The 15366-nt window shown below is 35.3% G+C and overlaps 1 protein-coding gene across 8 annotated transcripts in view; it reads right to left on the bottom strand.

The window, feature by feature from the left end:
- NFIB (nuclear factor I B) overlaps positions 1 to 15366 on the bottom strand; it is a 241099-nt gene that overhangs the window by 26470 nt on the left and 199263 nt on the right. For 4 of the 8 annotated variants that reach the window (XM_032139825.2, XM_032139828.2, XM_032139826.2 and 1 more), the window contains exon 8: positions 12148 to 12332. In XM_032139825.2, the coding sequence (XP_031995716.1) occupies positions 12148 to 12332 (185 nt within the window). Of the gene's footprint in view, positions 1 to 4723; positions 4807 to 7900; positions 8067 to 12147; positions 12333 to 15366 lie in introns of all 8 variants that reach the window. The other 4 variants (XM_032139823.2, XM_058431226.1, XM_058431227.1 and 1 more) reach the window with 2 other exon arrangements.

The raw sequence follows: 15366 nt of genomic DNA, 5'->3' as shown, positions 1-15366 counted from the left end.
ACTTGCGTCCTTTTAATTGCTTGCCTCTAATAAATGACTACCTTTCCAATGGTAGTACCAAGCTTTGGCTTTGCCATCTGCCAGGACAAATATTATAAGAAGATTTAAAGTAATATCTTAGTTTAAAAAAATCCTACAGAGGTAATTTCTTAAAAAGGCCATTTTGTGTAACAGAAATTTTCAGTGTAATGAGAAGTACTTTCAAATTCTAGTTTTAAAAACAAAAGTGTTATAAAAAAAAGTGTTGAAACAATTTAAATATAAACTAGACCAGTAATTGAAATTCAAATAATAGCATTATATAGTCATGCAAGAGATGTAACATGCTGAAGCCCAAGCACCAATAAAATCCATGCAATTGTGAGAAGTAATGCAAAGACCTGAATTGATCAGGCCACTGATTCATTAGCTCTTATTATAGGTAATATATATATATAGTCAGGAGATTATAATTTTGAGATTACAAAAATAGGACCGATTTCTTATAAACTAGACTTTACTTGACTTTATTGTCTCACTTAGGGAAGGCAAAAGTGAGCTCCTAATTTATTCAATTGAAATCTCAAATATACATCAAAGGTTAATATGTACTTCAATGGCTTGCTTGGATGGTGAACTTTTATTTCTAAACAAGAAGCTTCTTAGCTGCAAACTTTTTATTTCCAACTTACGGTGAGATTTTTAAATATATGTTGATGTACAATAGTAAGAATTTAGGCTCTTATTATGACGTTAGACTCAAATGTAATGGTGATAATCCAATTAGCCAGATTCTCTTGTATTAATACTACCAAACTTTCTATGATAGCAAAGGAAGGAGGCCTGAAATTAGCAACTCACTATGAGGTAGACCAGATAAGAAACTGGTGCTAATTCAAGTAAGTTGTCTCATATTATTCATCCATGCTAAAACTGTTAGACTGAATTATAAAATAATTTCTATATTTTCTAAGCAACATCCAACACTCCGTTTGATAGTTCCCATTTTCTCAGGGAGATAAAATTTGGGAAACGTGGTTACTTCATTGCCTATCATAATGAATTTGCACAATGTGTTCATGAATTATAAAGTATGAGAGAGAAAAGGATATACTGCATTTTACTAAACTTCTTTGAAGTTAAGTCGGAGGGGGCGGGTGTTCCACATTTCTGAAAAGGTTCCAAACCATAAAGAGACATTTCTCAGCAGAGACTAATGAGTTCAGTTTGCCAAAGCAGGACCCATGAGTTCTTCAAGCCACCAAAACCATCTTCCAATAGAAAAGTTAAAGAAGAATGAAGCTCCAATTGAAGTTCTGATTTTAAGATTTCCCCCATGCCAATAGCAAATGCAATAACTAAGCCAATAATCCCAAAGACAGACTAGCTCTAGACTTGAAAAGTATTCAAGATTGTGTTAAGAGATAAAGAAAAAGTCTGAAGTCAAATACTGATCAGCTGGTATGTGCTGACTATTATGACTGATTAGAGAGGATTATTTTTAATGGCAGATTATCAACTGGTTTACATGAACCTTTCTGAAATAGTCTTCAGGACTATGTGAATTTATTTTTTAGATTCAAATGAGATATATTTTCAGTGATAGGTGAACTTCCTTCCAGTCAGAATAAACTAGCATTCTCAAGCAGTTAGCAACCAATGTCATCAGCAATAATTATTATAAAAAGGAACACAAAGATGTATAATTACTAATAACAATTGTCTGTGTACCAAGTAAATGATATAAAAGTGTATACTTTTAGTATTCAGATTTGACACTATCAATGTATTACTCTTACAGGTAAAGTACAGGGTTCATTTTAACATTACAAAGCTTTTCATCTTAATTTGATAATGCTAGTAAGCTTATGTATTCGAAAATGACCATATTGGAAACTCCACTGTATTATCATCTTGTGGAAAGATTATTTATGAAATAGTCAAAATTACACAACCACTTTAAATTTATCATTAACTCTAATTTATGTAGGCTGTATTAAAGTTCTTTTCTAAGAAATAAACAACACTCAAAACTACACATCAGTACTTTTCATAACCTAAAAGGATAAATCTTTATAAAGCAGCCACCATGAACTGAAGAATGTACCTGGTGACGATATTTATTCTTAAAGGGTCATCTATATTAAAGGCTATAGGGAATGTTTAAAAGAACCCTCTCAGACTAAAGCACTGCCTTTCTAATTTTGAATTTCTCCTAGCTAATATAACGTGATTGATTACCTTTATTTCATGTACCCCTTGATTTTCCTTTTCATTCATCACTGAGTGCTTTAAACCAAATGCATTTAGAAACTGCCTCTAGAAGAGTGGTCTCTTTTAAATCTTTGTAAAGTAATGAAAGGACACAGTAAATCAATCTCATTTCTACTGAAGGAAAGAATAATCTTTACTCTACTGAAGTCATTCAAACTATTTCTGTCTCTTTATTCCTGGACAGTAAACATAAAACTTCATTTCTATAATTCTTTTAAAATTTGAAAGGCTAAAATGAATAGGCTTTTGACTCTAGCCTTAGTTTACTAATATACATCTGTAGCATGATATGCATTTATTTACAGGTATTTTCTGCATGCCTCAAAACTGGAGTTCATTATGTAATAAAGCATATATGGGCTTCTTCAAATTAAAAAGTAGCACTAACTCTTTCATTACATAGAGGACAAATTATCTGTCTGCATGGTATTTAACATTTTCGGCTATAAAGAACATTTTTTTGCTTCCAAAGATTAATATATATCATGTATTCCATGAGTATTAACCATAGTTGACTGAACAAAATGTATTCTTATTGTAAGCAGTCTTGATTCAATGTTGTCCACTGAAATAAGTGGCTGTCTTCTTTGATTTTAAAATAGTTTACAGTTCTAGAACTCATAGTTTTTAAAATATATCATGTGCCAGAATGCTATCTACATTAAAATTCATATTTTCATGATGCTTGCTAAGTTTTCTTGATATATTTTTAGATATGTGAGAGGAGAAGTAACTCTTATATTAATGGACTTTAGTAATCACAATTACATGAGGCTTCAACATTTATCATAAGGGATAAGAAAATTAAAGCTGCCATAGATTAGGGTAGTGGAGGAGGAAGGCTGCCTCCAAATACATGGAATTGGTCAGAGTATTCTAACTAGCATTTGGGGCTAAAGGTTTAAACAATGGAGGCGTATTTTATGCATTAAAAATTAACTGGAAATTAGAGATGTGTCATAAAGAATAATGCAAATCCCATGAGAAAAATATTCCTCAGAATATGTGTAATGATTTTTAAAAGAACAAGTTTTTAAACCTATACATCCTGCATATGTTTTTTAAAAAACACAATGGACACATACATTTGTCAAACAGAACCACATTCTAGTCACTGTAACTCATTTCATATTATAGCAATTTTAGAGGTGAAAAAAAGCAACATTCCAGAGAATTATGTTGAGAAGCCAATGGCTGGCAAAACCACTAATTATTATTTGGTATTTTCATAACTGTGTACAGATGTTTTCAGTTAGTTCTCACTCTTTTGGTTTGTTTTGTTTTGCTTTTTTTAAACCTGGCAAAACATCAAGTATCCTGAATAAGCTATCATCTTTATGATTTTCTCTGAGCTCTGCATGTGGTGACCTTTAATATGCAGTCTGCCCCCTTGGGCTGCAACTGGAAAGGACTTGAGAACTCCACACCAAGCACAGTTGAGTTAGGCCACAACAAGGGTATGTGAGGTGAACAGATCAAGAATGAAGTAAGTGGGCAAAAGTATCTTACTACCTATACAAAAACTCATATATATGCACAGGCAATTTATAAATAAAGAGCAAGTTAGTTAACACCAGCTCTTTATTATTTATTATAGCCTAATTTTCCCCTATGTAATATTTTGCATACTGTTAATTTCAAACTGCTCTGCTATCAAAACTTGAGAGCAGCAAACATATGCATCATAAAATATATTTAAATTCAGAACTGTTTAGAATTATTTCTCTTATCCTGTAACTAGAATCGTGGGATTTCTACATTGGTATGGTCCATGCTTTTGACTGTGGCTGATCTGTTTATAAGCCACCATTAATCCTGGCTGTATATGTTCACAGTTTGGGTAAACACTTCATTTGCATTAAATTTACAGCATTAATGAGATGTGAAATTTAAAATGCTACTAGAAACATAAATGATGTAAGAAAGCAGAACCAAAAAAAGTGTTTTATCACATCTGAAATCAGTAAACCAATTTAAAGCTATTAAAATAGGAATGAAGTGTCGCCTGAGATTTTAGCTTCATAACTCATCATCTTGGACTAAAATACAAATGTGAAGAGCAAAACATCTGGAAAATATGAAATCACTCAAAAACTCGAATTATATACTGCTTCTATTCTAGTTGGCTTTTAAAACAGTTTGCAGTTTTTGTCTTTGAAAGCTATAGTCTGTAAGTTCTCCATAGCCAATGAGACTGAGAAAAATACACTTTGGCTGAAACACTATTACTCATGCATGTTATCAGTATATGCTACAGAGATGGAAAAGGTCATGAGCCAATTCAAGAAACTCTCCTCAAAGAGGTGAGAAACAAAGGATCAATGAGAAAAAATTCTGGGAAATGAAATGATCAGTTTTGGTCTCAGAAGCCCCAGGAGCCCCCTTCTGAGTCCGGATCTGAGAGGCAACATGGAGAAGCACGGAAGCGAAAGCGTGGCTACACCGTCACACCTGGGTGAAACTTGCCCACCTGTTGCTGATGTAGGAAGGATGGGTCTCTTGGGCTTAGTCCCACATATCGATTGGCTTGAGATGTGCCTGAGGCTGTGTAGGCTGATTAAGGAAGAACAAAAACAAAGATAAAAATTGTGAACTATCAGAACGAACACCCTGTCCATGTATAAGAAACCCAGAGAAGTGGGATTTGCAACCAAAAAAAAAGTGTCTTCATTTCTCTTCTCTTTTGTCTGAGTAAATACCAGGTCATAGAAAAGAAATAATAATTGACTTCAAATCAACTAGTTTATTCCCCCTAAAAAATCTATCCAGTAAAGCAGATCTCATACTTCCGTGTGGGTGTCTCACACTTACATGCTCTAGTAACTGTCCTGCGGAGGTACTAAGGATTGGATAAATAGAAGGGCCCTATTCCCAGATGTACTTTTTCACCAGATAGTAGTTGTCTAATATGAAATAATCAATGATGGTATATGATTCTAAATGTAAAGCAGACTGAAAGTCCGCCAGGAAAAAGTGACAGCTTTTAATGATGGAATTTAAGCAGATGTGCTTAATGATATGGGATGGAAAATGTCTTCCTTAAAATTCTTGCTAAAAAGGAAATCAAATCTTACTATCATGAAGGAGGAGCCTATATCACGTAGAATGAATCAGCTCGGTATTTTACCTGTGAAAATGGCCTCAAGTCTGACAGGAATGTTTTTGAAAAAAATACCTCCCATAAGCACACATACAAAAATCGATTTCTTGTAATTGATCCAGGAAGGAAGCTGATGCACCTTTAAATAGCTGGCCACTAGGTAGTAAGTATATATGGTGACTACTCCTTACATTGTTATAGTCTCATTTGCAAGTACTTCTTGTACAATTGCTTTTTGCTTTTTGGTATAGAGTAAATTTTTCACACACACACAAAAAAATGAATAGGGAGCCACTCCTAAAGACTTTTGTTACTTTTCACAAGGAAAGGAGTAAGGTATCTTCCCAGAACTAGGCAATCCCACTGCTCCATATTACCATGTATTACCTTTATTGTTCTGAAGAAAGCTACACTGTTTGGTTTAAAACCACCAGATTAATGAGGAATCCAGGCTTCATTTTAAATGAACTGGCTTTCTAAAACCAATATATTAATTCTGCCTTGTTCACTTAAAGGACTGCAGAATTTGATCCATGGAAGCTTTTTTAGGTCAACTTTTTAAAAACAGTGAAGATGCTCACAATTCATATTTTAATTGCTCCTGAATAAGGGGCCATGCAAGGCAGCCATCAGCAACCAGTGACCCCTACTCAATCTCCAAGCCTCTGGAATTCACCACACCTCACAGACAGCCGGAGAGGAGCCTCATCCTTACAGAAGAGCACCAAATCTATGCTGCTTTTTCTTTTCAACTATGAGAAAGAGCTTTCCTTGGCTTCTGTGATTTCTTTGACCATAGTACTGTATCAATTCAATGACCAGTTTTTTTATTACTGGTGGTGCCTAGGAAGCTGGAGCTACAAGCTTGTTTATAGGAAAGAAAAACTACTCACTATGTTTCTTTTATGTAGGAGTGGAAAATGGACTGATGCAGCCATCTTTATACAACCAAGATACTCCTTTTGAATATTTTGTAATTTTACTAGTCAAATCAGATCCCTTTTTGAACAACCTGTATGTAAGTATAAAAACAATTCATTAACAAACAGGCTGAGGGTACTCCCATAAGTGAGCTGTGATCATCTGGGTCTGATCCTCTCCTGAATCTCTTCTATTAATAACACCATAAGAGTAGGCATCAGAGTTTCTAGAACTTGGTTTTGACCATTTATCCTGTGATAATCTTTCAACTACTTAAAAAAAATCTTTGTTTTCTATGTGCTTTTATTTAAATTGCTGACATTGTTTGCTCAAAGATGTCAAGACATCCACTTTTAAAATGAGTACTTAGTGTTTTGGTGACTGTAATGCACATAGCAAACCTTTAGAACAAAATAATTTTTAGTTTTTCCTGAGTGGGTCGCATCCATCTGTGCATTCAGGGAAGTATTCTAAGCATTCAGAATTACTGACGGGTATTACAAGCCTATAGGAACTTATTAATTTACGAGGCTCATGAATTTTGAGAAAGAAATGCTGAATTCACTGTACAAAGTATTGTCTATTTTTCTTATAGGGTTCCTTCCTAGTCTTTCAGAAACCATAAAAAAAAAAAGAGCATCTTTCCAATGGCTGAGAAAGAATGAGTGGTGCATGCCTCTGATTGTCTCTGATTCACATGGAAATTTCAAGATCATGGGGATTTTCTTGCTCTAAGAAAGAAAAATAAAAGGTTTGAATTTAAGATATCTGTATAACTGGTGAGGTGCATGCTAATTCCACAAATTCCATAGCTTTATCCATTCTACTTCACCAATTTGTACATTCTAGCTCCAGTACTAAGAAGCTGACAGTTGGGTGAAACCACCTCAAAATTAATTTCTTCTATACTTCTGAGTATTTTACATGAAAAAACAAAGGAATGATGTGGCTTATTGGTATGTGTTAGGAAGGTTCACTGGCTAAATCTCTGACATTTAAATGTTATGGCCACACTAAAAAGCACAGTATTTGATGTACCATGATAGGCAAAATAATCAAAAGGTTTTAAAAAAAAGCTTGCAGATAATGAAAGTACAAGTAGCTTACATGTGCCTAATACTAAGTTTTGAAATGTCCTCATCTGTTCCCAACCTTATGTAACTGTTTTTAACAATGACATAACCTACAATGATGTAAACATGCAATTATCTTACAGAGGCACTGATTCCATCTGCTTTGTGAAGGGGCTTGATTTCTATAGGAATGCTCCAAAAAGTACCAATTACCTAATCTCTCTTTGGGTGATATGAAAACTTTGTATTCTGCGTTATGTTACTTAGTGCAATTTCAATGTATACCTTGAACAAGCAGGCATGACTTATCATTTTTGTTATAGCTGTTAACTTAAACAAATGAGCTTCTCCCTTTTCAAATATGACTCACTGACTGGAATTTGAGAAGAGAGAGCCTGTGATAGCAGGGCCACATCCATGCCTGCTAGCTCCACTTAAATGAGAAATCTCCATCTGGTCGGGTAGCTGGAAAAATTGCCGTGTTTTCCACCTTGGATCAGATATCCAATGGTGCCTTTGATGGACATTTCTCATTTCCTATGGAAATACTTACTGGTTGCTGTAGGTGAAGCTGCCTCACCTTCAGTGGATGTAGTGATGGGTTTAGTATCTGTCATGCTCAGGGTCACAGGTCGCACTGCACTGGGATGGGGAGAGGGTGCCAAGACAGGAGTGAAATGGCCAGGCACTTTCCCTACTACTTGACCACTGCTGTTAGGCTACAAAACAAAAACAGAATGCCGGGTGAAGCAATCCAAAAGGCAGTCATCTTGTCCAACAAGTCCACTCAGCACACACGACTGTGTGGATCCAGCACACTGCGCATAGGCGCCACACAGGCCCTCTCGAGTCGGAGTTGCAGAGGCCAGTCAATGGTTGGTAGTAATAAGGAGCAGCAGCATTTCAAAGAAGGTTTTCATCTTCATGGTATAGGTTAATTCCCCTTTACAGCACCCTTGAGAGCCAGGTAGACTTGATCCTTTCATGTAGTAGGCCAAGAAACTCAAGTGCAGACTTAAATGCTTAGCCCAAAGGCTAAAATGGAATTCCTTACTGAACTAGCTAGAGTTGGAACCCAATGCTTCCTTATTCTCTGCTCTTCATTTTCTATAATGAGTCAGTTTTGGCTTTTAGAACGCAATTTTCACCTACATGATGATATCACTGAAACAAAGGACACAAAAATATCTAGGAGATCAAACACAACGAATTCTGGAATTTTCATCATTTACAGTCAAGAGCCATTCTCCTGCATACAAAACTCTAGCTCTCTTACACACAGGTGTGCTGAGATGCACACATTAGGCAATTTAGATTCCGAGATCTACGGTCAACTTTTGATGATTTACTAATACAAGAAGATAGAATGAGATGTAAAGCATCTAAAATTTCAGAGCTCATACAATGATATAAAATGCTGAGCTACGTTTGTCCTTACACCTACAAATAAAAGATTTCCAAAGTAAATTAAATTGTACTGAGGGGAAGCAGAGGACAAGCAAACGAACATTGTTATTTGAGTTACTCTTCCATCCATGGTGGTGCATGGAGAGTTACACAAAACATTTATTGTTGACATTTGTGGGAATTAACTGAGAAAATCCCCCTGGGCAATGATAGAAAAGATATTATTATCTGAGTTTTAGCCCCTGGGTACAAAAATAGTTTCCGTGGTAGGAAACAAAATCCTAAGGATACTCTCTTTGAAGAAATAGTGGAATATCTTTTTCTAGACTGAGAATGTTATTTTTGATTATATCCATGTTGGAATTCTCCACTGCACGGTGTTCATCACAATTTGCTGGGAGGCTATTCTCGACAAGTATATAGTCTTTATAATCTGAACTGTTAAAGGCAAAAAAAATAATGAAGCAGAATATTTTTCTAAATATCTGCACATAAATTACAAGTAGACATTTATTTAGAGAAAAAGATGAACAGCTAATAACACTTAAATATTGTGACTTAGAGACATGAACTGAGTCTTCGGTTAGGCTCCTCAGAGGCCACATTATTTATTCTATAAAGAAAATGGACTTCCTGAATATCCTGATTATTCATCACAGGTAATTTTAAGTATTTAACTTGATGTCAGGAAAATTGGCCAGAGTTTTCCAATATGGAAACCTATGGGAGAGTTACATCTTTAAACTAATTTTATTCAAAATATTCCATTGAATAGCATGACTGTCTCACTATAATTGGTGCAGCAGTAATGCAATTAATCTCAAAATTGCTGTGGGGAGGAAAAGGCATCTCAGTTGCTTATCTTAAAAATCAAAATCAGTGCAGTGCTGGAGAATATTGGGAAGCAACAGCTGACTAGAAGTGAATGGTGAAGGAATACTGATTTTTTTCCATTTCTAAAGCTAAAATGGTAAATACCAAGAATTCTATTTTGAAATGCAAATTAATTGGTTTTGAGTTGGAGTTAAAAATCAAAGCAGATACACTGTTCCTTAAAAAAAAAATCTGCACTTAACTATAAAGACCCATTTTTCCTTTCAAAGGGAAAAAGTAGTTTGTTTCTACAGCAGACCATCCATTTCTGGTTATCTGAACATTGGAAATAAGTGCTTTAAACATCTTAAGAAAGAAGACAGGTCTCATTTTATCATTAGTGGTACATTCAATGGTAAAAATGTTTCTACATACAGTGTTCACCAAAACAGTTTGAAAGTACCTACCTGGAACAAAATGTCTGGAGCAGAATGACAATAATTTCAAGGAAATGCTGCCACCAAATATATTATCTTACCCTGACCATTCCACAAACTTCACCTACTGGAATTGAACAACATGAACTAGTAGACACTTCTCTCATTTGAAAAGAATAAAGGTGACAAAGAAAGAATTCCCAAGCCAATGCAGACAACTTTCCTAAAACTCAGGGTCAGAAGAATTGAGGGCTATTTTCTCCTCAGTTTTCTACTGGTTCAAACAGATGAAGCTACACTAAAAATTTATATCTTTTAAGGCTGTTAATAGATGAACTTTTATACTGTAGATAGAAAAGAGAGATGTCTTGTCTGAAGGTGAAGCTAACAGCATTAGGAAAGGATTATTCTACTTTACACACGGTTCCTATTATACAAAATCCTGAGAGTTTTTTGGTTGCTTGTTTTTTTTTTGTTTTTTTTTTTTTTTGAAATGAGAGTAATATGCTTCTCTTAGAAGGTGATATGTATCTTGAAAAGGTGAAGAAAAACTGAGAACAATATAGGCAGATTATCACCTAATATGCCCTCTTAACTTATAAAGAAATTGAAATATACGTAAAACAAGCACTGAATAATTAAAGAAATGTGTAACACTAAGGGCCTGATTTTAATTTGCATAATTTTTCCCCTAACAGTGCCTAATTAAGACATCAGTTAAAAAAAAAAAAATCCAATGGAACTCTAAGATTTTCCACACTGAATTAACGTTAAGGACTTTTAATGGATGTCTTAATTAGACTTTGTTATTCATGGAAATTCTACACAAATTAAAATCAGACCTTGTGTGCACTGTTCCCAGCTGAGTCTAGCAAAATGCTCTATGGAACTGAGACTTCTGAATCCATGTGCTGACAACAAATTTTATTTCTAAACGATATACTAAGATCCCACTCTTACTTAGCTGTCTTTTGTACTTCAGTCATGAAAAGTGCTACAACATTTTAACATTTTCTTCTAAAATACAAATAATAATTTTAACTTCAAATTCAAAATTCAATATTGAGTTTAATATCTTAATCAGTCAAACTAAAAGTAATGATAACTTTTTAAGTAACCCAAAGGGTCCTGGATATATTGTTATTCTAAATTAAAAGTTCAGAAAGGACCATTTTGTTTCATTTTAACAAATTAAGACCAAAGGGATTTTTTTCTCACCTTTCTTTGCTAATTATAAATTGATAGACACACACTATTTACTAGCATTTTAGGAAGCGTTCCACAGTAGTAATGATAGTTTGTGAAAATTCTCCAAAATATTAAAAGGTATAATGAGTGGACAGGAGTCTTAGAGGTAAAGCAGCAAAGCTAAATACCAGATCCTAATATCAAAATTACATGTTTTAGATACTACGATTATTGATAGCCCCAGGTCTGGCACAAAGACTGTCTACTTGATTGTGGAAAATGCTCATGTACCAAATTCCTATGAAGTAACCTCTCGGTAGAAGAAACCACATGTCTAGGGGAGTGAGAAATGCTCATGAGTCACTACACTTACAAAATGAATCCCCAAAACCGCTGCACAATGTTTCCAAAAAAAAAAAAAGGCGCTTCTAGTAATGTCAGTCATTATTAAATGTAAGTCATGTCTCTGCAAAGAATATTCAAGTAGTCATCAAACACTGAGAATGTTTACATTACCAAAGCTTATTTTAATACCTAATAGTTGGTCTATAAATACAACTGTAAGTTCTTTTGTGTGTGTTTATTTTAGCACATACCTTACTCCTGCCTGAAATAAGCACATTGTCTCTGTGTCAAACCAGGTATTTAAGAGGCGTGAACTCCAGCCCAGAGCCTTCCTGTCAATGTACTTTCTGCATAAACTTTCCCTTCAGTCAGTGAAAATCCAAAAACATTAAACCATCTTCACAAATGTACCCTTTGGGGCAACACACTTCCTACCTGTCATTCAGCCACCTTTAAATAAAAACTTATTGAGTCACCAAGCAACTTCCTGAAGATGGATTTCAAGGCTTGACGTTCTGCCAGACACACTGTCTGACTAACCTTTGTGTCTCAGAATTAGACCTGTCCCATCTCCCTTAGGTGCTAATCTTATTTTCTCTCTTATTTTTACCTGGCTGGTTTGTGGACTGGATGGGTCATAAGAAGGTACATAGTTCTTCAGAGTATCCTGAGGATTCAGGTGGGGAGGATATCTGATTGTTGGATGAGAAAAGTAGCTCGATGGGGCTGGAGGAAGGATAGCTTGTGTTGGAAATGGCAACGGTGAAGGTGGAGGTGGAGTTCGAGTTGAGATGACTGCAGAAGACAGAAAAGGAAAGATTGACTCGTCAGCTGGTTACCTTATTGCTCCATTCTGATCCTGAAGAATGCTGTGAAACTACAAAACTGATAAACATTCATTTTTGTCCCCATGATTTAACCAAGCTCTCCTAAAACAACAGTTACTTTTTCATTTTTATTCTCAACACCAGTACTGCTAACTACACAGAGACAAAACATCACTCTAGAAAATTAACAATCTTGCTTCCTAGCTCTGTGAGTGGTTACAAAATAAGTTTCTCTTTCATAGGTTATGTCAATACTTGATAAAACACTTCTTTGAGCAAAGTTATATCCTGTTGAAAACATATTCTTTGATTATAAAATCTTTAGGCCGGGTGCAGTAGCTCACACCTGTAATCCCAGCACTTTGGGCGGCCGAGGCGGGTGGATCACCTGAGCTCAGGAGTTCGAGACCAGCCTGGCTAACATGGTGAAACCTCATCTCTACTGAAAATACAAAAAATTAGCCGAGCGTGGTAATGGGCACCTGTAATCCCAGCTACTTGGGAGCTTAAGGCAGGAGAATCACTTGAATCCAGGAGACGGAGGTTGCAGTGAGCCGAGATGGCGCCATTGCACTCCAACCTGGCGACAGAACAAGACTCCATCTCAAACAAACAAACAAACAAACAAACAAAAAACACTTCGTCTCATAAGTCCAGAGCAAGTCACAGCATTAAGTAGAGGGCAAAAGACCCAAAAATTTTCTACCAAAATTAAAAACAAAAGTGAAATTCAATTTCAAATAAAACATTTCCCTATACATCCTACCTGGTAGTTGTTTAGAAGGAAAGACAATCACTAACACAACGTCATCTCATGTCATTTATAATTGTCTGGTCATGGTATAAATGCTTATGAACACTGGAACATAGAGCTAGAAACTCTCCTAATGAAAATGTTTCTTTCAAAACCAAAAGAGCTCCATTCTGCAACTATTTTTCTTTCTACTTTAACTTTTACTATATGTAGTTTAAAAGATATTGTTAATATAAAACCAAGAATAAAACACACAGCAATGAAAATTTAAACTTTCATATAGGTAAGTATATTACTTTACCCATAAATCACATATTTTATAATAATTTTATAAATGGAAATACTATATAAAACACATGCAATGTGGACAATGTTCAATTTTACTATAACTTTTCAACATTAGTATTCTTATAATTTATTGTTCAGTTTTTGAAATATAAATCAAGTTTGAAAGATGGAGAAAGAGTGTATTCATATGATCATTATCTCTATAATGTTGAGAGAAATAATCACAGAAATACAAATTAAAACTACCAACAAATATATGTAGAAGTGAACAGTAAATATCTTCCTATTTAATATTTCCCAATTCAAATAATAGGAAATTATAAACGATGAATGTCTAATGTTTTATAAGACAACTTAAAGATTATGAAAAAAATAAATTCTAGCCATAACCTATAAAGGGAAATCACCTGGAATGATTTATCTCCAACTTTGAAACTACGTGGGTGGGGGGGGCCTATTTATGGGATGTATTGCTTACCTCTCCCAAAAAAAACTTTTTCAGAAGATACAAGAAATTAAGAATGTATATAATAGAAGAAACATAAATTCAATTTTATAGTCACAACTTTGTTCTCTGAACGTCCAGAGCACTGTTTCTGAAATTCTCTGTATTGTTCTTACAATGCAGATCCCGTGGTCTACACACAGACCTAGGGGATCAGTACCTCTAGGGGTAAGGCACCAAAATGTATATTTTAAATAAGTGTCCATGTAATCTTCCTACATACTGAAGTTTGAGCATCCTCCATCAAATGTATGCATCTCAGAGAACAAATGCGTATTTATTAAAACAAAACCCTTTACTGAAGTATTACTTTATTTAAGAAGTATACCCATTTGAAAGTATCATTTAAGGAAATACAAACATCTAAGAAAAACTGGGCATCTTTTACTTAGTGTCTAAGTGCTCTTAATCTCAGCTCACTTTAACCATGATTTTTGCCCACATCTGTACATAAACCCTGAAAGATATATACCTAGTTCCATCTTGGGTCCTTTAGGTTTTGAGATTAATTTGGCCTTAATAGTTCTGGAGGAGATCTCTTTTCAAGTGAAATTGCAGAAATCAAATCCGAACTCAAATCTACGGGCAACCTGGCACTGTGCTTGCATAAGCTGTAGGTGGCCTGATATCACTGAGTAAAATGTCGTATTTCAAACTGAGAGTAAAAATGACTACCTTTTCCATAAAAGCCATTCTAGTCCTTTAAAAATAAGAAAAGCAGGCCAGGCATGGTGGCTCACGGCTGTAATCCCAGCACTGTGGGAGGTCGGGGTGGGTGGAGTGGATCACTTGAGGTCAGAAGTTCAAGATCAGCCTGGCCAACATAGTGAAACCCCATCTCTACTAAAAAAAATACAAACATTAGCTGGGCGGGGTGCTGAGTGCCTGTAATCCCAGTTACTTGGGAGGCTGAGGCAGGAGAATTGCTTGAACCTGGGAGGCAAAGGTTGCAGTGAGCTAAGATCATGCCACTACACTCCAGCCTGGAGTAAGACCCTGTCTCAAAAAAAAAAAAAAAAGAAAAAGAAAAAAAAAATAAGAAAAGTAAAATACAGGAACAAAAAAAAGTTTTCCTTTATTATGAAAGAATACATACACATGTATGTGTATTTCTTGCATACATTATTGCAAAGCCTTATTGTCTTCTTTCCTTCAGTCTTGCTCCTTGCAACACATCCTTTATAGTGCTATGTGAATGACTTTTTAAAAATACCATTATAATCACGTAACTTCTCTGCTAAAAATATTTCAATGGCTTCCTACTGCTTCCAGAATAAAATCCCAACAGGTTTTTCAGTACACACAACCTCAGGTACTCTGAGACAGAGTCCCGGATCACTTCTTTGGCCTCTTCTCTGGCCAGACGAAGAGATTTGTGGATCCTTGGCTATACGGCAGTCCCCTGCTGCAATGGCCTCTAATGCACTGATACATGCTGTTGCCTCGGCCTCCTTT

The sequence above is a fragment of the Hylobates moloch genome, unplaced genomic scaffold (assembly GCF_009828535.3).
Source record: "Hylobates moloch isolate HMO894 unplaced genomic scaffold, HMol_V3 SCAFFOLD_19, whole genome shotgun sequence".
Classification (NCBI taxonomy): Eukaryota; Metazoa; Chordata; class Mammalia; order Primates; family Hylobatidae; genus Hylobates; species Hylobates moloch.
Note: the sequence above shows the minus strand (reverse complement) of the source record. Positions and strands in the feature narration are given on the sequence as shown.